Source organism: Bos mutus, chromosome 4 (genome assembly GCF_027580195.1).
Source record: "Bos mutus isolate GX-2022 chromosome 4, NWIPB_WYAK_1.1, whole genome shotgun sequence".
NCBI lineage: Eukaryota > Metazoa > Chordata > Mammalia > Artiodactyla > Bovidae > Bos > Bos mutus.
The window spans coordinates 55746100-55769258 of record NC_091620.1 but is presented as its reverse complement, the minus strand read 5'-3'; the positions used below and the strand labels follow the sequence as shown (position 1 = coordinate 55769258).

The following is a 23159-nucleotide window of genomic DNA, read 5'->3' as shown; positions in this document are numbered from 1 at the left end:
CGGACTGGTTGGATCTCCTTGCAGTCCAAGGGATTCTCAAGAGTCTTTCTCCAACACCACAGTTTAAAAGTGTCAATTCTTCGGCGCTCAGCTTTCTTTATAGTCCAACTCTCATATCCATACATAACTACGGGAAAAACCATAGCTTTGACTAGATGGACCTTTGTTGGTAAAGTAATGTCTCTGCTTTTCAATATGCTGTCTAGCTTGGTCATAACTTTTCTTCCAGGGAGCAAGTGTCTTTTAATTTCATGGCTGCAATCACCATCTGCAGTGATTTTGGAGCCCAGAAAAATAGTCTGACACTGTTTCCACTATTTCCCCATCTCTTTGCCATGAAGTGATGGGACCAGATGCCATGACCTTAGTTTTCAGAATGTTGAGCTTTAAACAACTTTTTCACTCTCCTCTTTCACTTTCATCAACAGGCTCTTTAGTTCTTCTTCACTTTCTGCCATAAGGGTGGTGTCATCTGCATATCTGAGGTTACTGATATTTCTCCCAGCAATCTTGATTCCAGCTTGTACTTCATCCAGCCCAGTGTTTCTCATGATGTACTCTGCATATAAGTTAAATAAGCAGGGTGACAATATACAGCCTTGATGTACTCCTTTTCCTATTTGTTACCAGTCTGTTGTTCCATGTCCAGTTCTAACAGTAGCTTCCTGACCTGCATACAGATTTCTCATGAGGCAGGTCAGGTGGTCTGGTATTCGCATCTTTTGAAGAATTTTCCACAGTTTATTGTGATCCACACAGTCAAAGCCTTTGGCATAGTCAATAAAACAGAAGTAGATGTTTTTCTGGAATGCTCTTGCTTTTTTGATGACCCAACGGATGTTGGCAATTTGATCTCTGGTTCCTCTGCCTTTTCTGAATCCAGCTTGAACATCAGAAGTTCACGGTTCATGTAATGATGAAGCCTGACTTGGAGAATTTTGAGCATTACTTTGCTAGCATGTGAGATGAGTGCAATTGTGCAATAGTTTGGGCATTCTTGGCATTGCCTTTCTTTGGGATTGGAATGAAAACTGACCTTTTCCAGTCCTGTGGTCACTGCTGAGTTTTCCAAATTTGCTCGCATACTGAGTGAAACCCACTAAACTTCACACGTGAACCCTTGGTATCTGCCATTCCATTGGCTTATAACTAGTAAGCTGGAGCCCTGCATACCTTGCCATACTACTCACTGCTGCTACTGCTACTGCTAAGTCACTTCAGTCGTGTCTGACTCTGTGCAACTCCATAGACAGCAGCCCACCAGGCTCCTCCGTCCCTGAGATTCTCCAGGCAAGAATACTGGAGTGGGTTGCCATTTCCTTCTCCAATGCATAAAAGTGAAAAGTGAAAGTGAAGTCGCTCAGTCGTGCCGACTCTTAGTGACCCCATGGATTGCAGCCCACCAGGCGTCTCCGTCCACGGGATTTTCCAGGCAAGAGTACTGGAGTGGGGTGCCATTGCCTTCTCTGCTACTGCTCACTAGTACAATGTATATATTTACTTCTTGTTTTATGGGGTTTAAATTTGATTCTTGTTTTATGGGCTTTAAAGCCATAAATATCTTAGAACAAAAGCCAAAAATATCTTAACCAATATGCAAATGCTTATACTAAATAAAAATCTTCCTATCAGTATTAGCATAATTCACAGCTTCTGAAGCTAGAGATTGATACCATATTTTTCAGGAACATTTTACACATGACATGGAGTATTGCTCAAAAAGCAGATTTGAGAGAAATACAAAAATTCTAACTAACCAAAATATATTTATTTTAAAATAAAAAATAAAAAATTTTAATAAAAAATTTTTAAATAAAAATAAAATTTTTAATAAAATAAATTTTTAAAATAAAAATCAAACATTTTAAAAACAAAAAGCTACCTTTTAAAAAGCATAGAGTTGTGCTCGCTTCGGCAGCACATATACTAAAATTGGAACAATACAGAGAAGATTAGCATGACCCCTGCAAGGATGACATGCAAATTCGTGAAGCATTCCATATTTTTTTCACAGCAGGATCCTCTATGACCCACCTCCCAGAATATTGGAAATAAAAGCAAAAATAAACAAATGGGACCTAATTAAAATTAAAAGCTTCTACACAACAAAGGAAACTATAAGCAAGGTGAAAAGACAGCCTTCAGAATGGGAGAAAATAATAGTAAATGAAGCAACTGACAAACAACTAATCTCAAAAATATACAAGCAACTCCTGCAGCTCAATTCCAGAAAAATAAACGACCCAATCAAAAAATGGGCCAAAGACCTAAACAGACATTTCTCCAAAGAAGACACACAGATGGCTAATAAACACATGAAAAGATGTTCAACATCACTTATCATCAGAGAAATGCAAATCAAAACCACAATAAGTTACCATCTCACGCCAGTCAGAATGGTGCTTTCCAAAAGTCTACAAGCAATAAATGCTGGAGAGGGTGTGGAGAAAAGGGAACCCTCTTACACTGTTGGTGGGAATGCAAACTAGTACAGCCACTATGGAGAACAGTGTGGAGATTCCTTAAAAAACTGGAAATGGACTCTGTGGGAGAGGGAGAGGGTGGGAAGATTTGGGAGAATGGCATTGAAACATGTAAAATATCATGTATGAAACGAGTTGCCAGTCCAGGTTCGATGCACGATACTGGATGCTTGGGGCTAGTGCACTGGGACGACCCAGAGGGATGGTATGGGGAGGGAGGAGGGAGGAGGGTTCAGGATGGGGAACACATGTATACCTGTGGCGGATTCATTTTGATAGTTGGCAAAACTAATACAATTATGTAAAGTTTAAAAATACAATAAAATTTAAAAAAAAAAAAACTGGAAATGGAACTGCCATACGACCCAGCAATCCCACTGCTGGGCATACACACTGAGGAAACCAGAAGGGAAAGAGACACGTGTACCCCAATGTTCATCGCAGCACTGTCTATAATAGCCAGGACATGGAAGCAACCTAGATGTCCATCAGCAGACGAATGGATAAGAAAGCTGTGGTACATATACACAATGGAGTATTATTCAGCCATTAAAAAGAATACATTTGAATCAGTTCTAATGAGGTGGATGAAACTGGAGCCTATTATACAGAGTGAAGTAGCCAGAAAGAAAAACACCAATACAGTATACTAATACATATATATGGAATTTAGAAAGATGGTAACGATAACCCTGTATGAGAGACAGCAAAAGAGACACAGATGTATAGAACAGTATTTTGGACTCTGTGGGAGAGGGAGAGGGTGGGATGATTTGGGAGAATGGCATTGAAACATGTATAATATCATATGTGAAACGAATCGCCAGTCCAGGTTTGATGCATGATACAGGATTCTCGGGGCTGGTGCACTGGGATGACCCAGAGGGATTTTATGGGGAGGGAGGTAGGAGGGGGAGTTCAGGATGGGGAACACATGTACACCCGTGGTGGATTCATGTTGATGTATGGCAAAACCAATACAATATTGTAAAGTAATTAGTCTCCAATTAAAATAAATAAATTTATATTAAAATAATAATAATAAAAAGCATAGAGTTGAGACATATTGTACAGAGAAATACAACTAAAGAACTAAAGGTGTTTTACTTTCAGAATCAGGTGATATACTCTAAGAGCCACTAGATATAAGAGAAGAGTTTTTTATTTTCATTTTTAATTGTTTAGGAAATATCACACTACACATAAATCAGAAGGGTCTAATTATTCCAATAATTTATTTGAATAAACAAACACACTAAAAATGTTTTTCTTTCAAAGTTTAATGTGAAAAGTGTGTTTTAAAGGCTGGGAACACAGACCTGACTTCATTCAACAGTTCTAACTACAAGAACATCATCGTTCCTTGTAAGGGCTGCATAGTGTCAGAAGCAGAATGTCATTCCCAGTTTAGGCCAAGTATTTTGGCCAGAAATATAAATGGGAATGGGCCACCTTACTGGATCTGCCCCATCTATCTGTGGGTATTCTCATTATTTTAAATGAAAAAAAAGTGATATAAAATAAGTTTCAGTGACTGCCTCACATAAGTAACTGATTGATGAGTTGATTCTACTAAGCACTTGAAATACTTTATCCAGGTACCCTAAAATCTAAAGGAGAATTAAAAACAATACATGCAATTTTAATAATCCTGAATTTCTACTGAAAGCAGAGAAGTTATTGTTGAAGAGCAAATTCCTCAGAGAGAGAACAGGTCCTGGGAGTAACAGTTGAAGGAAAGACAATAGGATATGTGTTTACTCCAATTTGGAGGTGAACTAGCAAAACCTTACTATTGAAGACAGACTCACTGAGGTAGCAGAAGTTCAGGTAGGGGTAAAAGTTGAGAGGAAGAAAACTAGAAAAGATTTTTTACAAGTTGAATCAGTAGAAATCCCTTCAAATCATCAGCTGCTAGAATAAATACAAATTTTTTATCCTCACATTTGAATATAAAATAGTCCCATATGCCAATTAAATATGGGAGAAAAGTTTTATTTTTTTATATCAATACAAAGCCTCAGAGATAAGTACCTTCCAAGAGATGCTCCAGTGTTACGGAAATACTCCTTCTTTTGGTCAACCTACACAATTTTTAATGATATTGAAAATTACACAGTTAGGGTTTCCATTATAATATCTCATATGAGATTAGTCCAAAGAAAAGACAGCTCACATTTGCAGCTGGATGAGGATAAAAATGTACATATTAAAGATCTGTTCATATGACATGACTGAAGAAATAGAAATAGTGATGTACTTTAAGAGTTATTTAATTCAATCCCCTACTTTTAGGCAGAGTTTTTCCCAAATTATCTTCAGACTGTTGACTATCTGTATTAGTTTAAACATCTGCAGGGAAGGAAATTCCTCAAACTCCCCTGGTATTCTACTCCTGTTTTAACAGCCCTACTTCCAAGAAACTGGGCTTTGGTCATCACATTGTAATTAGTTACCAGCCAGCTTATCTATCAACAAGTATTTGTTAAGTACACACAGGGAGAACGTTATTCTATTAGGTCTTTGATGGTAGACCTTCCCCTATAGTTGCTCCTAATTGCTTCTCCTGTCAAATACAGCTCTAATCCTGGATTCAAATATTCTTCCATTAACCCTTCTTCATTCCATTATGGACTCCCTATTACAATGGATGACCCAGGAATTGAACCCAGGTCTCCTGCATTGCAGGCAGATCCTTTACCATCTGGGTCACCAGGGAAGCCTCATAATTATTAATAGGAGCAACCCTATTGAAAACTGCATGCTTTCTTTACTTCTAACAATACAGTTTGATTTTCAAAACAATTTTGAAGCAAAATGCTGTTTCAAAACAAGGTGGTGCTATCTCAGTATTTCAATGAGAAAATCTAGAGGAAGAAGTAGCTGCACAGTTGCTAAATGGCTGAGCTTGTCCCTCCCACAGCAGCCACTGCAAATCAACCTTAATTTACTGCCTCAGCATTCACCCCCTTCTTGCTCTCTTGCAGGTTACTATAAAACTTTACTTCTCCAAAGCTCATGTGGCTGGACTTCATGAAATGTTCTTTTTTAAAAATCTCCCTATAATTTCCAATTTATATCTGGCTTCTCATTTGTTTCCCTTCTCAAATACTCTTTTCAGTTTAGCTGTATTTTAGATTGTTCCTCTGCTTCCTCAAACCTCCCCATTGAATGTGAATGTTGGATTTTTAGCCCTTTCATCTTACCACCACTCCCCAACCTTCAAACATCTTAAAATATATTTTCTAAAGAGAAGAAAAGGAAAAGAAATAAAAACCTTGATAATAGCCTACTTCTTGCATTTGCCTTCTTATACTGTTTCTTCCAGTTATAGACGGATGTTTCCTTGACCTTCTGTCCTAAATAGTACTGATACCATTTCTGCTGGAAATTCTTTGAAATTCACCTCCTCCATGTAGAATGCACTTCTTATCTGGCTCTGCAAATAAATCCCAAATCCAGTGTTCCCTGCCTCTGCCTTCACTACCATAGAGTTTCTCCAGTGACAGAGTTTCAGTGATGTCTTCTAAGCTGAGGATACTAAAATCTACTTTTAAGCTTTAAGCTTTCCCTTCAACTCAAATCCCTCAGATCCAGCTATTAACATATCTCTTTTCTTGGATGCATCTTAGTCATCTCAAGCTCACTGTATTTGAAATGAAGCGTATTATTCATAACAAAATCACAAACTTAATGATTTCCATCAATGCAATTAAAAAACTTGATGAAACTTCTATATTCTTCCCTATTTTTCATATTCCTCTCTCTCCTGTATACAACTATCAGATTAGTATGTCTAAAACACAGGGAGTTATTTTTGCTTTGTTTTTTAAACCACTTTTCAAAATGGAATAGAACACCGTCCTTTATAAATCACTTATATCTTAATCTATAACAGTTTCCTTCACCATTTGCTCAACCTCTTTTATCTAGCTTTTCAAGTTCTATATCAATTGATGCTTACTGATCTATCAAACTAAATTTCCAACCTGAAATTTAAGCAGTTTACTTAAAGACCCATATCTCCTTGCTTAAATTAACAACTCTATCTATAGTATCTGCAACTGTCCTTTCTAAATATCTAAAATTCACACCTACTTTAAGACTTAGCTTCTTTATAAACAGCTCCACTGATTCATTCTAAAAACATAAGGTAGACCAAAGTTAGTTTCCTATTTTTGATACTAGACTACAGTCTGTGAAATGTCACCATTGGGGAAAGCTGGATGAAGAGTACCTGGGATTCTATGGAGAATTTTTGCATCTTCCTATGCTATGCTATGTTAAGTCACTTCAGTCGTGTCCAACTCCGTGTGATCCCACAGACGGCAGCCCACCAGACTCCCCCGTCCCTGGGATTCTCCAGGCAAGAACACTGGAGTGGGTTGCCATTGCATCTTCCTATGAGTCTGTAATTATTTCAAAATAAGAAGTTTAAAAAATATATGATGGGCATCAACTATATATATACTAGGCATAAGTAGGATACTATATTCACACACACAAAAAAGAATAAAATATAAGTCCTTCATGCACTTAGCTATTATCTGGAGGCATTATGGACTGACTTGTGTCCTCCCCAAAATTCATAGGTTGAAGCCCTAGCCAGCCCCCCAATGTGGCTGTATTTGGAAATAGGGTCTTTAAAGAGATAATTAAGGTTAAATGAGGTCATAAGAGTGAGGCCCCAACCCAAAAGTACTAGTGTCCTTGTAAGAGGAAGAAGACACACCAGGAGTGTACACACAGAGAAGAAGGCCACGTGCAGGCACAGATGCACAAAGCAGACTGGAAAAGACAAGCCCAGGTGGGTCAGGTACAGTTTCTGATAGCAAAAGAGAAGTTAAGAAATGAGAATGTTCTAAGAAGGGAATGGTCTTATTGAAAAAGCCTTCAGAGCAGACTGAGGCTTATAGGCAAAGTGTTCACCTAATTTAGTAATTATGAAGTCACTTGTGAAAAGGGTAGCAAATTGCTCAGAGATCAATAATTTGCAGGATTTGGCTTATTTTCAGAGATGAGATATAGAGGTAGGAAGGAAGCAGAATCCACAAACAAGCTGCACAAAGTCCTGAAGAACCTGTATTTGTTTATCACAACTGAAATATAAACAAGCCCCATAAACACAGGTCATCGCCCTTGAATACTGTAAAAGTCGTTAATTTTCCTGATTTACGAAACTGACCATTTTTTCCTTACTACCATTTCTGATACTACAGTCATTTTACTGTTGGCATTTTTACCACAGTCTCTTTTTATAAAAGTTATATATGTTATTTGTAGGAAAATGTACACCTTATATGGAAGAGAACTAGTAGGAGGATGCTCAGACACCACCCGTGACTGCACCATCCAGGGTAATTATCCTTAACACACACCTCAGTTCACATGCTTCTGGACCAGATCTTAAGAAGTAGATAGCTGAAACTCTGTCTTTTGCTATCTGCCTTTGCTGACTTAACTTAGAAAGGCCTATCTTGCCTCCATATCTATGTATCTACCTCTATTTTGTTCTGTTCGGGCAGTTTCATTTTTTTTACATTTAAATCTCCTACCCATCTGAAATGTATTGTGGCACATGTTATGGCCTAGGGAATCTACTTTTCCTCCAAATGGTCGGTCTGCTCCCAGTGACATTTTTCAATTAATTCACCAAGTCCTTTCTGCATTGCTTTGAAATGCCACATCAGCACATGAGATCGGAATTTAGGCTAGTGCATTCTAAATTCTTACATAATTGGGGGGAGGGGGATTCTCCTATGTTCTAATTATCTTAATTGTAGTAATAAAAAACAAAAGCATAATACAAAGATAGTCACTCAAAAACTAACTGGCCACTTATAAAACTAGTCTCTACTCAAGTTTCTTTCCACATTCAACACTATATGAATCCCCACCTGCCATCAACTTCTTATATTGGTTCATCTTTCAGTGACTGTTGGAAATTGTTACAAATACAGCATAAATGGGTTGCAGAGGGAAATCACAAATCTTGCAGATAATGCAAAATGCAATGCAAATTAGGTGTTATTAGAGAACCACTTGTACCACATGCATGGACAGTACCCAGGGAAAATCTGGCAATTGGTCCACTTAACAATGAAGTGAAGAAAACTGGTTAGAATAATGACGAGATAAATATTTCTGAAGAAAATCGTTTGCATAAAAATGATAGGCCCCTAGGAAAATGGATAACGCGTTGGAATGTGTTTTCTTAAAAATGGCCTTCTTTGTGAGTGTCCGTCATCTGAAACTGCTGCAAAAGTCACTTCAGTTGTGTCCGACTCTCAGTCGTGTCCAACTCCCCCCAGACAGCAGCCCACCAGGCTCCCCTGTCCCTGGGATTCTCCAGGCAAGAACACTGGAGTGGGTTGCCATTTCCTTCTCCAATGTGTGAAAGTGAAAAATGAAAGTGAAGGCGCTCAGTCGTGTCCGACTCTTAGCGACCCCATGGACTGCAGCCCACCAGGCGCCTCCGTCCATGGGATTTTCCAGGCAAGAGTACTGGAGTGGGGTGCTATTGCCTTCTCCAATAGCTGTCTCTAAGAACTGCTATAACATAACAGACATCACATAAATTTTGGCAAATATATGATAAACTTACTGTTGATTTTAATTTTACTATTTTTCAAACAAATCTTTTGTTTTCCCAATGACAACAATGAAATGGCTCCAGTTTCAGGTGGTCTTTTCCTGATACCAATTAGTCTCGAACCTTCCATAATCAATCTAGCAATGTAAGGTAAACCTCAGCCCTAAGCACCTGCAAGGATGAAGCAAACATGCATGAGAAAGTCAGCTAGACCACTAAAGGCATTCACATCCAGATTTTTGTAAAAACACTACCCTGGTGGCCCCATGGAACTCTTGTTCTAAGGGTAGAATCCATATCACTGAGATTAAGAAAAATACATGTAATTAAAGTGCAATATTCCCCAACAGAAAGATGTGAGTAGTAGAGGTAAGAAAAGAAATATAAGTTTGAAGGTTCTGTAATAAAAAGAATATCCAGTAAAGGTTAGGTTATATGCTGATGGAGAATCTGAAGGTTGATAAAGGCAAGCAGGAGAAATGTGAGGCAACAAAGTCCTTAAGGTAATTCCCAGTGTGGAAGATTTTCAAATTCTGGGCGCCAGGGAGGATGTTGTCATCATGGCCTTTACTGCACCAAAGAAAGGGCACATACAAGGTGCTAGGCTCATAAAGTCAGGAGGCTAGAAAAGACCAAGGGTTTTTTATTCTGAGATGTTTATTCATCTGCCATTTAATAGGGAACATGGTAAAATTACACACACTCCTGCCTTTTAATACCAACCACTAAGTCACTTCATCTTTCTAGGGCCTTCGTTACCCCAGCTGTTAGGTGAAAGAGGCAAACCAGATGATTTCTGAGTTCCCGCCCAACCATTCAAAAGAAGATAGTGTCTGTGAAAAATGTGTGTGTGTCCATGTGTTCGGTCATCCACTCTTTTCTAGTACGCCACTTAACCTTCATGTATTCTGAGACAACTACGACAGCCAAACGAATATCATAAATTGCGTAATTACTGGTTTGAAGCAGAAATAACTCACAGTACTTCTTATTATGTCTGTAATAATGGTACCAAGTCACCTACCAAGATAATAAAAATTAAGAACATAGCAAATACAAGGTAAACCTTTATTATATCCCTCATAGCAAAGAAAAGAGATTGTGTCAAACAGTTTCTGCCCTTTTCTTCCCACAGAGCGACACCAATTTAAGTGAAAAGAGGGCCAGATTGAGAACAGTTTACCCAGAAGGAGGCTCTGGCTAGAAATCTATTTGTACTGTTGTGGTTTGTGTGGTCTAGTGGGAAGCACAATGGGCTAGAAGATTTCGAATCTAGACTAACCCTTCCGGTAACCATGTGACTCTGGGCAAGATATTTAGCTTTCCCGAACTCCATTGCTATTTGTAAAACAGCAATAATTGCACGTGTTTCTTCTACCTCAAAAACATACCAAGTGCAGAAATTAGTGTGTGAAAAATTTGAGCTCCAAGGAGGAAAAGTATTATAGTCAATAATGAAGCATGGTAATCACAAAGAGAACTGATTTAACAATTTTTTAAAAGTCACTGTCATGATTGGATCACAGCAGGTGGGAGGGAGAGTCACTCAACTAAAGCCAAACACTATTAAGTGAAGGCAAGCAATTGTGAGCACGACAAACATGCACAGCTTCAGTCACCCCAACGGGATGAGCTCAGTTAGACTGCGGTGACAGGCACACACCTGGCTTACAGACTCCTGGTTTGCGAACAAACACATTTTCTACTTTCCTTCATTCTGTTCCTACCTTCCCTCTCTTCCTCCTTTCCTCACCGTCTTCCTTCCAACAGTTAGAAATTTTACATCAAGGGTTTCTATGGACACAGCCCTGAAGTCGCCTCCAAATCTAGTTATTTAAACAAATGACTATAGTTCTATATTCAATAAATGTGGCATCCTAACAGTGGACAGCAATGGGTGAATAGAGGCCAAAGGACTAGTTAGGTGGATGTTAACAAGGGCAAGATGAAGAAGACCTAAATTCAGATAAACTATTAGAACTGTTTCTATGTAGGAAGGCAATTCTATTCTGAAACACCATATTAGAAATATGGTTTTGGAATAAAAGGTTCTGTCTGTGTATAATTAAGGTAAAAAATATTTCAAATCATAGACTATAGAATGCTATGGTCCCATGCCAGTCATTCTCTTCACCCAAATTTAGAAGATGAATTATACATACATCTACACAATGGCAGTAATTATAGTTTGAGTTTCTGAGTGTATCTCTGTTCCGAGAATTGTGCTAGGTACTTTATAAACATAGAAGGCCCTGGAAACAAGGAAGGCACTGTTATACCCACTTTGAAAGGAGAGACTAGACTCTGAAAAGTTAAGTAACATATTCAAGTCATATGAGCAGTAAGGCATAAAGACAGGACCCAAACACTGGTCTGTCTGCCTCCAGAGCCTGTGCTTATTAGATTATGCTATGCTGTCTCCATGTTTATCTTTTTAAAGTTTTCACTTGCATTCCTTTTTACTTCTAGGAATGCTGGTTGAGGGGGAAAGGAAACAAGAGGAAGAGCATCAGCGTAGGGAGGTAGGTGTACAAAAGGCATATAAAGAAGAAGATGAAAAAAATTCACGTCACTTCCCATACTATGGTCCCTGCTTGAGGAGGAAATAGTTGCTATAGCTGCTTCATTTAATAAATTCATTTACTCTGTGCTCCTTGCTGCTGCCATAAAGAGAGACACTAAGAAGATGGAAGCAGGACTTGGGAGCTGCTGCCTCCTAAGGACCAAAATGCAGAGTCCTTGACAGCTCAGCCCCTCTGACAGTGGGAATACTGACCTGGATGCCCATGGCCATTACTGACTGCCCAGGTAGGGGCAACCTGGATCTCTCAACCTGGCACACAGTGGCCTCAGCCCTGAAGCCTGCTCATATTGCCTGATCTCCAGTTTTTTCTTTGTCTCTTCCCCCCTATTCTGGTGACCACAATCCAAACAAACGGCAGCAGGGATGGGACTCATCTGGACTATATTAGCCGCTTGTATTATGCTATTTACATTTATGAAATATGGTATCGCGAGATCACATTTAGTAAAATTTTCCTTAAAAATGGTTTTATTCTCTAATCCACTTTTTATTGGTTAGTAGCAAAACAAAGTGGATCATATATTTAAAAGCAGGGGGAAGAAAAAAGACATACCATTCTAGAAATGTTTAACAAGCAAATACCCCAAGAATATTTATCCAAGTGATTACCCTGGGATATCTGAAGGGAAATGTGCAAGCAATTTTCTTGGCTATCATCACTTTGCTATGAAATGTAACCCCCTAAAACAGCCACAATAAAAGGCGCATCCCTTTAATTTGGCCAAAGTCTTAATACAATTGTGTTTGGGGAGCATGAATGGAGTTCCTACCTGGCATGACCATGGTCTGCGGAGCTGCTGCATCAGTACTTAGGCAGAGACGTCCACCTTTGGCTAATCGATCACAAAGCAAGGTGATGTGCTTCTTCAGTTGGCTTGTGTCTTTGGGTATGCCCAGCTGGCTGTTGAGGTTCAAAGCCTGTTCCTTGGAACTCTTCGATAGGCAGGTCTTTAAGAGGTGAGAAAGAGCAGCATCCACCGTTTCTTCCCAGCCCTGGATGCAAAAGCCAATTTGGAATTTATGCAAAGATGACAAATGAGCAAAGTAAGCACTTTACCATTAACCAGGTTATAAGATTATGAGTGTTTAGGTCCCAGTGCTGGGAACTTGTTAAGAGCTTGGTGTCTGGTAGTCTAGACCAGTCTGGTTTTAAATTCTAGCTCTGTCTGCTGTTTGAGCATGTTACTAAATTCCCCTTAGCCTCATCCTTATGTACAAATGAGGCTACTAATAATCTGTACCTCCAAGGGTTCAGTTCAGTTCAGTTCAGTTCATTCACTCAGTCATGTCCAACTCTTTGCAACCCCATGAATCACAGCACGCCAGGCTTCCCTGTCCATCACCAACTCCCAGAGTTCACTCAGACTCACATCCATCGAGTCAGTGATGCCATCCATCCATCTCATCCTCTGTCATCCCCTTCTCCTCCTGCCCCCAATCCCTCCCAGCATCAGAGTCTTTTCCAATGAGTCAACTCTTCGCATGAGGTAGCCAAAGTACTGGAGTTTCAGCTTTAGCATCATTCCTTCCAAGGAACACCCAGGGCTGATCTCCTTTAGAATGGACTGGTTGGATCTCCTTGCAGTCCAAGGGACTCTCAAGAGTCTTCTCCAACACCACAGATCAAAAGCATCAATTCTTGGGAGTGATTAAATGAGATGGTACACGAGTAGCTTTTAGCCCCGCACCACACATGGTAATCATCAATAACTCAGGTATTGCTATGTTTGATGATCCAGAGGCAAAGCCTAGGATTATAATTCATTTTGCTGCTGAAGGAGAACCAGCCAAGACAGGAAGAGACTGGGGGAAACTGGAATGGAGAGAAAACCCTGGTGTGTCTCTCAGGATTGGTTCCATAGTCTTGAAGCTGCAGGCAGAAACTAGAGGACCTTTGTCAAGAGGGACTTTGGGAGGTACAAGCCTATCCAGTCCCACTTCCCTGTCAAGGTGACAAAAAGTGACACAGAATGAGGCAGTGAGCCGTTTATCCATTTTGGCTGGTGACAGTGTGGCTGTGATACAGTGAAGACTGTGAGAAGGGCAGGGCCACCTCAGTACCCTACAGGCTGGAATTCTAGGGCTATCAATGGCAGACAGGGACTGCGGTGCCATCACAAAGGACTGGCACAAGGAGGCACCACAGTCAGGTGGGTTCAGATAACGACAAGTGAGGAGCCTTGAACAGATAACAATAGGTAAGGAGGCTTGAAGGAGAAAGGCAGCTTATGCTCTCCCATTGGACATGCCCAGAGATAACTGGGTGTGATTTTCAGGGGTTCCAGAGGTCCTAAGCATCAAAAATGAGTGAAATCTGGGTATTACTACCAATGATTGCATTTGTATCCAGTGGCCAGTGAGACCTAGGGCACCACACACTTGACAAAGTGAAATTACAAAGGATGACAGTGAATGACTACCCTCATAGAATTCTGCAGAATAGTCCAAGGCCTCACCTAAGGGATGGGAAACCTGAGACTCAGAGAGGAGTCCCTGGATGAATTGACTGTTGGTAAATCACTGCAGATGGTGACTGCAGCCATGAAATTAAAAGACGCTTACTCCTTGGAAGGAAAGTTATGACCAACCTAGATAGCATATTGAAAAGCAGAGACATTACTTTACCAACAAAGGTCCGTCTAGTCAAGGCTATGGTTTTTCCAGTGGTCATGTATGGATGTGAGAGTTGGACTGTGAAGAAAGCTGAGCGCTGAAGAATTGATGCTTTTGAACTGTGGTGCTGGAGAAGACTCTTGAGAGCCCCCTGAGTTGCAAGAAGACCCAACCAGTCCATTCTAAAGGAGATCAGTCCTGGGTGTTCTTTGGAAGGAATGATGCTAAAGCTGTAACTTTCAAGTAGACAACCTCTCTGTTAGGCAGATAGTTGGCAAATCTCATTTGTTTTTTCCTCATATGTGTTTGGTATTGATTTTTGGGCTCCATAGACTCTAGGAGATGCAGTCTGGGCTCTGTTAAGTTTAAATTGAAGGGGGAGGGAAACCCCCTCATCTCCCTGTGGCTGAATAAGGTAGACATAACGTAACACTTTAGCAACTCTCCAAAGGAATCTCCTTTGACCACAACCCTCTTATAACACTGAGGTACAAAACCAATTTTGCAAATCCTTGCATGGAAAAAACTAATTGAATCACATTATCACTATCACATCCTTAAGAGAGTCACAACATTATTTGTATATAATGTATGTTTGTTGGAGAGAAAGAGTAAGAGATTAAAATTTCATGTGAAATCTTAAATTCTGACTTTGAGGGGATATGATCTTGCAGATCTTTCAGGGTGGAACTATTCTGATGTGAACTCCTGCTGTTATAATGGGATGAAAAAACATCAGTGGTCTGAGAGTTGTTACAAATTTCAAAGTGTATGTAAAAACTCTGTGAGGATTAAAATATATCTTTGCACACCTGAAAAAAAAAAAAAAGCTGAAACTCCAATACTTTGGCCACCTGATGCGAAGAGTTGACTCATTGGAAAAGACTCTGATGCTGGGATGGAGTGGGGGCAGGAGGAGAAGGGGACGACAGAGGATGAGATGGCTGGATGGCATCACCGACTCGATGGACAAGAGTTTGGGTGAACTCTGGGAGTTGGTGATGGACAGGGTGGTCTGGCGTGCTGCAATTCATGGGGTCGCAAAGAGTTGGACACAACTGAGTGACTGAACTGAACTGCTCCATCCTCAACTTTATCAGCTAAGCCACCTTTCAAACATGCAAATTGGAATACATGATTCCTAAACTTCAACTCCTAAAGCCAAATGCTCAGTTTAGCACACAAAGCACTTTCTGCTCCACCTCCTGCTCCATTTTATTCTCTCCCTGTCCACCTGCACCCACACTCTCACCTTGGCCTCTCCAAAAGCTTGATCCTCCTGTTGCAATGCCTAATCACCATTCTTTCTTGCCAACTCCTACTTACAACTCAGCTCAGGCACTGCCATCTAAACATCACATGTGTGGGCCCTCTCTGGGACTCTGAGACCGGACTCACCCAGTTCATCACCCTGGGAGCACTCCTCACCCTATGCCGTGGCCACTGTCAGCATTCTGGTTTCTCCAGTGCCTGGAGATGTCCGCACCCCTAGCACTATGCTTGGTCAAGAAATGTGTCTGCTGGACAGAGACAGAGAGAGATAGTGAGAGATGGTGAACTAGGATCGCAGATTTGGGAGGACTCTGGAGATCTTTAGTCCAGTCTCATGGGATGCTTCCTGGAATAAAACAGAAACCATGTGCCTAGGTATGGCTGTCCCCAAGATACAAAATTATCACTTTTTGAGACAGTTTACTCCTTTAAGGGACACGTGAAACTAGCAGAAAGTTATTGCTAAAGCTGAGCTAAAATCTGCCCCATTGGCCCTTATTCTACCCTCCAGAGCCATGCAGGATAAATCTAACCTCTCTTCTACATGACAACCCTTTATACTAAGAAGACAGCAATTCAGTACCCTCTCTTCCAGAATAAACATCCCCAGTTCCTCCAGCTCTTCCTTATATAAACATGGTTTCAAGTTTTCTCTCCATCCTGACCACTTGTCTTTGAATGAGCTCCAATTTTAAACACTTAAACATTTATACAGCTAACTAGGGAACCCCAAACTGACCCTAAGACAGCAGGCAGGGGATGGGGATTCAGGGTTGGTAGAGTCACCCCCCACCCCACTGTTTACTGGGAATTCTCCCTGCCAGCCAGGCCTCCGGTTGCCTCTGCTTTCTTGGCAGCCACACCACACTCTTGATTCACACAAGCAAACACAATTAAGCCCCAGGCCTTTCTCACACTCACCACATATCTTCCTTTTAGGCTTAAGCAGTTCGTTCTTTAGACCAAAGTGCAGAATCTCTATATATCCACTAAAGAACTTCCCACTGATTGCCAACATAAGGATTTTTCACTCTATTGATCCATTATAGACGCCACCAGGCAAATAAGGAAACACATTAATTATTTTTAAATGAGATGTCAAAGGCTATAACAAAAACTTCCTACTCCAAACCACTAAAGAATAATAAAACACCAGTTGCTACAAAGAAATCTCTATACAACTATCAAAATCTAAATCAGATCAATATTTAAAATTGAATTTGTATTTCAATAATAATGGGGATGAAAATTAAGACAAAATAGTAACCCAAATGTCATTGTAGAGGACACATTTCCAAGTTGTTTTTGATACCATCAATGATGACCTCTGGAGTATAAGAAGGAAAGATCCTTTGTATATAATTTGGCATTTATGTACTCTGTGGTCATTTCAGCATTAAAACAGTTCCTACTATTTTATAGACTATTCATCTAAGCTAACTATTATTTTCATAAGTAGGTTATAGTAGCATATTAGATAATTTAAGTAGATATGGCATTTAGTTAATACAGAAGTACTACAGAATTTCCTTTTCTACTGCCAACTTGCAGATCAAGTCAAAAACCATGTCATGGTTAGGTATTTGGCATGGATATTTCTTAAATATAATGAGGCATGATGCCAAAACTTCAAAAAGATTGCTACTGAAATACAGGGTTATTATTTGGAGAGCTCAAATTGCTACATAAACTCAAATATAATAAAAAAAAAAGGAATGTTTATGGGACAAAAGAAGAGCTTTAAAAATGCAATGTGATAATATACTGATCAAACACATAGCCTACTTACCTGATAAAACGTGAAACAAAACCATGTGGAAATCTAGAATCTCAAGGACAAAAAGTTTAAAGGTAAGCTGTTCTAACCACCTTTTTGGTGTTTGAGTCCATCACCTTTATTTAGATCCTTTAAATTGATAAGTCCAATATTCAGTTTTAATGTCTAAACACACACACAAACATACACACACACAACCCACATGCACACACCTGATCTTTATCCTCTAATGTTGAGCATCAGTTGTACTAATAACTGAACACCAATTGATGTTCACCAATTGCTCTCTCCTAATTGTGAGAGTGAAGGAAAATCTTAATTTTAGTGCTTAAAATAGCACTAAAAATGTCTGGAAGGGATGAAACTACTAAGCAAGCGCTCTTCAGTAATAATTGATATGATTTTAGTTCTCAAATCCACAGCCTAACTCTTAAATCCCAGTTTACCTATGTGCGGCTTTTGGGAAACAATAGTAGGTGGGAAGTTAAATAAAGATATAAATGTGTGAATAAATCAATCAATAAATGTAAATGTACATGCTATTCTGTTTTATCTTCTCCACAGCCCTTGTCAGCATTACAAATTAATTTATTTACTGGGCTTTTTTGTGTTTACTGTATCTGGTCTACAAGTGATCATTGGCGTTTTCCTTTGCTCCCAAGCTCTAGACTCTATCCCATGTGGTAACTTGACTTTTGTCTGAGTCCTTCTACCTGAGCCCCTATGTTGGGAGCCTGCTTGAAAGGCCCCTCCTTAATGGACTGGGCTGCCTTGCTCCTGCCAAATCCCTCCCAAGGAACGAAACCTATGGCTGTAGCCCTGCTGCTTGACTGCAGTGCCAAGTTGCCTGCTGCACGCATCCCCCAGACTGAGAGGCTGCTCACTCAGCCTTCTGCTTTTGTGTTCCACCTGCCTGTGTGGAGGCTCCTGTATGCCATGCTGGCCCGACATGCCTCTCGGTACCAGTGGGATGTCTCATGTCTATGGTCTCTGCTATCCTCTTCCTGACTGAAGACAACTGAGCTCTGACTTTTATGATCCAGAGACCAGACAGCCATGGCTGAGTTTCTGACGTCTCTGCCCTACCTGTCCTGCTAGTCTCCACTGGTCATGGTGCCTAAATACCAGTGTAAGCAAGTGGCTTTTCAGAAAGAATAAGAAGCAGAAAGTTTGACCAAGTTTGTAAAGTGTATTTCCCAGGGTATCAACAAAAGTAAGCAAAAAAGAGAAAAACCTAAAAGATTTTCTCATGCCACCTACAAATTAAAACAACTAAGTTGAAGATAACTGCCCCTCAGCTTCTGGGTTTTGACTTAACTCATTCACCTCAACTGCCTCTTCACTTTGATAAATCACTTAATCTCTGTAGGCTGTGTGTGTGTGTGTGTGTGTGTGTGTGTGTGTGTGTGTACGCATGCGCATGTGCTCAATCACTCCATCGGATCTGACTCTCTGTGACTCCATGGACTGTAGCCCGCCAGGATCCTCTGACCATGGGACTTTACAGGCAAAAATACTGGAGCTGCCATTCCTATTTTAGGGGATCTTTCTGACCCAGGGATCGAACCCACATCTTCTATGTCTCCTGCATTGGCCGGGGGATTCTTTACCACTAGCACCACCTGGGAAGCCCAGGGTATATCCAAAGTCTCCATAAAACAGGAATAACACTATTTGCCATGCCAATCTTACATGAATGATAAGGCACTCAAAAATCTTACGCAGAAGATACTGTGGAATAAGCATATATATGCAATCCTACTTTTCTAAAAAATCAGAAAATACAAACACACCATTGGAACCCAACGTACAAAGTAACATCTTTAAACTTTTATTCAAACAAATTATAAACTTCTGCAAAAGTATGTTTATAATAGAAACACTACCACATCCGCAACTATAGTAGTATAGGGAAAAACCACAAAATGCCATGGTAGCATTTATTACCAAATGTGCACATAGTTAACTCTAAGTGAGAGAGGAAAGATTTAAAAAAGAGAGAGAGATCTGTGTAAATGAACAAATGGAGATTGTGTAGCCACAGCTAGGGTTCAGTTGAGAAGAGAACATTCTTAGAAACAGCCTGTCTTACACATTACACATTTGAAGGTAAAATGATGATTACATCATATTTATTTATCTGAAAAAAAAACTGTATCAAAGAGAAATAGATTTCATCTTGAATAGATGTAAAGAATTCACAGTAAGTCTTTGGTATTTATGACTGATCTACAGAGCTTTACGGTTACTATTACTTTGTATTGTATTCTATCATGTTATATTTAGCCAAGGTAAGCTAAAAACAATGATGTGAAATGTTATTGTAAAGCTAGGTACAAATTTAGTTCTTTAGTTGTAAATTATATATTTGTAAGATATAAGAACTTTTCAGGATTGATCTCGGTTCAGATTATTTCTAAAGAATAGATTTTATTCAGCAAATCTCTCTTCATGCAAAGGAGGGCTTGAAATATTGAGCTATATACCTCTGAGAAGTAAAACAGCTCTTTGAAATTGAAACAAAATAAAATAAAATTTAAAAAAATGAAACCAAGCTGGATGGCCTATGTAGCAGTTTAAGCTTTTTAAACCCATCACTAATAAAATGAAACCCGATGGCGACTGCAGCCATGAAATTAAAAGACACTTACTCCTTGGAAGAAAAGTTATGACCAACCTAGATAGCATATTGAAAAACAGAGACATTACTTTGCCAACAAAGGTCCGACTAGTCAAGGCTGTGGTTTTTCCAGTAGTCATGTATGGATGCAAGAGTTGGACTGTGAAGAAAGCTGAGTGCTGAAGAATTGATGCTTCTGAACTGTGGTGTTGGAGAAGACTCTTGAGAGTCCCTTGGACTGCAAGGAGATCCAACCAGTCCATTCTAAAGGAGATCAGCCCTGGGTGTTCTTTGGAAGGACTGATGTTGAAGCTGAAACTCCAGTCCTTTGGCCACCTCATGCGAAGAGTTGACTCATTGGAAAAGACTCTGATGCTGGGAGGGATTGGGGGCAGGAGGAAAAGGGGACGACAGAGGATGAGATGGCTGGATGGCATCACCGACTCGATGGACGTGAGTTTGAATGAACTCCAGGAGATGGTGATGGACAGGGAGGCCTGGTGTGCTGCGATTCATGGGGTCGCAAAGAGTCAGACATGACTGAGCAACTGAACTGAAGTGAACTGAACCGAACTCTCCAACATCATCCTTTCTTATCTTAAACTGCAATGACTTATTGGACTTAATGGAGTTCTCCAGTTCTTTGTGATGCTTCAAAAGCTGTAGAAATCTACTTCAGATTTTAACCAAAAGTAGAACAAGGTGCCAGGCTTATCAACATAATATTATGAAAAATAAAACACACTGCTTCCTATCAGGTGAAAATCTAAAACCTTTTTGACAAACAGAAGCTTAGTAAACTTCATGCAGTTTAGCAGCAATACAGGCAGAAAGCACAAGGTTGCTTCAAATCAACCTACTCTGATCCTTTTTTTTTTTAAGTTACATTTTGCTAAGAAATCTGCATTTGACCTATGCTGATCCTGAAGCTTTAGACAGGAAAAGGAACACAAAGTAGATTACCTGAATTATCATGAAACTTGATCCTGGATAGCCATATTCAATTTTAAAACAAAACATTAATGATGCTTCACCTAGACAAACATCTTGACTAAGGATTCAAGTTTGCTTCAGGCAAAAGTTTCCAGTCACAGGTACTATTCAGAAATAACTTACAAAAATATTAAGACTGAAAAATAAAATTGATAATGAATATTCAGGGGGAACCTGCTTCTCATGATGGTAAATTAGATCATGTTGGCCAATTATCCCACTGAGAATAACTAGAAAAAAATATATACAAAAAATCACCTCTTTGAAGGTATAGGAAAGCTAACAAGATAGTAGTTACCAGGTCAAGATCAAGGGGAAAAGGGAGGCCCAGGAAAGTGACTCATGAATTTGTGGCTGCTTTTCCCTCTGACATTAGTTACCTGGCCTAACATGTAGCACTGGGTCCTTCAATTATTCACTGCTTTAGGCGAGGACTTATGCTTGCTTATGTATTTCCTTGTAGGAGGCAGCAAGGGTCATGAAAGTTAGAAGTCTGAAGACCTAGGCTAAATTTTGACACCTTTCCTTATAAGCTGTATGTCTCTGGGAAAGTTATTTTAGGCCTCAGCATCTCAGTTTTCTCATCGGTTAAAAAAATCAGAAAAGTAATTTCCTTTGCCAGGTACATTTAGACTTAATGAGACATGTTTATTAATCATGGGGAGGCTTCCCAAGTGGTGCTAGTGGTAAAGAACCCATGTGCCAAAGAAGGAGACACAAGAGATGTGGTTCAATTCCTGGGTTGGGAAAATCCCCTGAAGTAGGAAATGGCAACCCACTCCAGTATTCTTGCCTGAAAAATTCCAAGGACAGAGGAGCTATAGTTCATGGGGCCACAGAGAATCAGACACGATTGAGTGAATAAGCACTGGCACCATTTATCAATTGTAGTTACTTAATTATTTAATTCCATATTATTATTCTTACTTCTGGAAATACTCTCTGAAAGTTGATCTTTGGAGGGTTGGTTCTTGTGAATAATAATGACACTAGAAATAATAACAACAAAAGTAACAACTGTTTAGGATCTCTTATGTACTAGAAAGTATGCTAAGAAATTTATAAACATTATTTGTACTAATAAATATTTATCCCATGAAGTTGGTGCTGTAACTTCCAACTAAGGTGCTAGATGTAAAGTAGTTTAAAGTAAAAAAGTTTATCATAAATAACACAGTTACTAAAAGTAAGAGCTGTAATGGGATCCAACTGCATGGCTTTAAATCCCATGCTCTTGGCCACTCGGCAAGAACTTTTTTCCCATTTCATCATGTGTGTCTCTCAGTCTATTGTCATCAAGTCACTTTAGGCAGAAAATATATGAGGTCTTCACCTAGAAAATTTATGGTCACAAAATTTATATCAGCTTCTTTATCCAAATAAATAATCTGTGTATAAATAAATGAGATTTTACTGCATAATCAAAAAGCACTATGATTTGTGTCAGTTTGTATGAGTTAAACTTTTAGAAGAGTCTACCAAAGTCTACCTCTTAGCTGCCTGGACTACTATAACTGACATGAAGGAACTGCCCTGGGACACCACATCCCCTGAAAACATAACAATGGTCAAACTTGACTTCAATGAGTCTGAGTTATCGATGCTCAATTCAGGGACTCATTATCGAGAATACTTGGAGAAGACATTTCTATTTTGGAATCAAAAGACACATGAGGTCATAGACTCCCCAAATATCCCTATATCTGACAAAGTCCGAGAAGAATCTTATTTAAGTTAGGACAAGAGAAGAACCATGTGAATAAACTGAAGGGGTCAACTTCTCCCTAACACACTATATTCTTAAAAATCTCAACGAATAAGAAATAACCAAGTAGAATAACAGAGGCAGAAGATAGGATTAGTGAATTAGAAGATAGAATGGTAGAAATAAATGAATCAGAGAGGATAAAAGAAAAACGAATTAAAAGAAATGAGGACAATCTCAGAGACCTCCAGGACAATATTAAATGCTACAACATTCGAATAATAGGGGTTCCAGAAGAAGAAGACAAAAAGAAAGACCATGAGAAAATACTTGAGGAGATAATAGTGGAAAACTTCCCTAAAATGGGGAAGGAAATATTCACCCAAGTCCAAGAAACCCAGAGAGTCCCAAACAGGATAAACCCAAGGAGAAACACCCCAAGACACATATTAATCAAATTAACAAAGATCAAACACAAAGAACAAATATTAAAAGCAGCAAGGGAAAAACAACAAATAAC

At 39.5% G+C, this 23159-nt stretch overlaps 1 protein-coding gene and 1 non-coding gene across 3 annotated transcripts in view; one reads left to right on the top strand and one right to left on the bottom strand.

Moving 5' to 3' along the window:
* Positions 1–23159, bottom strand: part of BBS9 (Bardet-Biedl syndrome 9) — a 480327-nt gene that overhangs the window by 55203 nt on the left and 401965 nt on the right. For both annotated transcript variants that reach the window (XM_070369516.1, XM_005889113.2), the window contains one exon: positions 12430–12652. In XM_070369516.1, coding sequence (XP_070225617.1) covers positions 12430–12652 — 223 coding nt within the window. The remainder of the gene's footprint in view (positions 1–12429; positions 12653–23159) is intronic.
* Positions 1903–2007, top strand: LOC138987701 (U6 spliceosomal RNA). Its single transcript, XR_011464081.1, has one exon. It is a non-coding gene; the product is annotated as a U6 spliceosomal RNA (small nuclear RNA).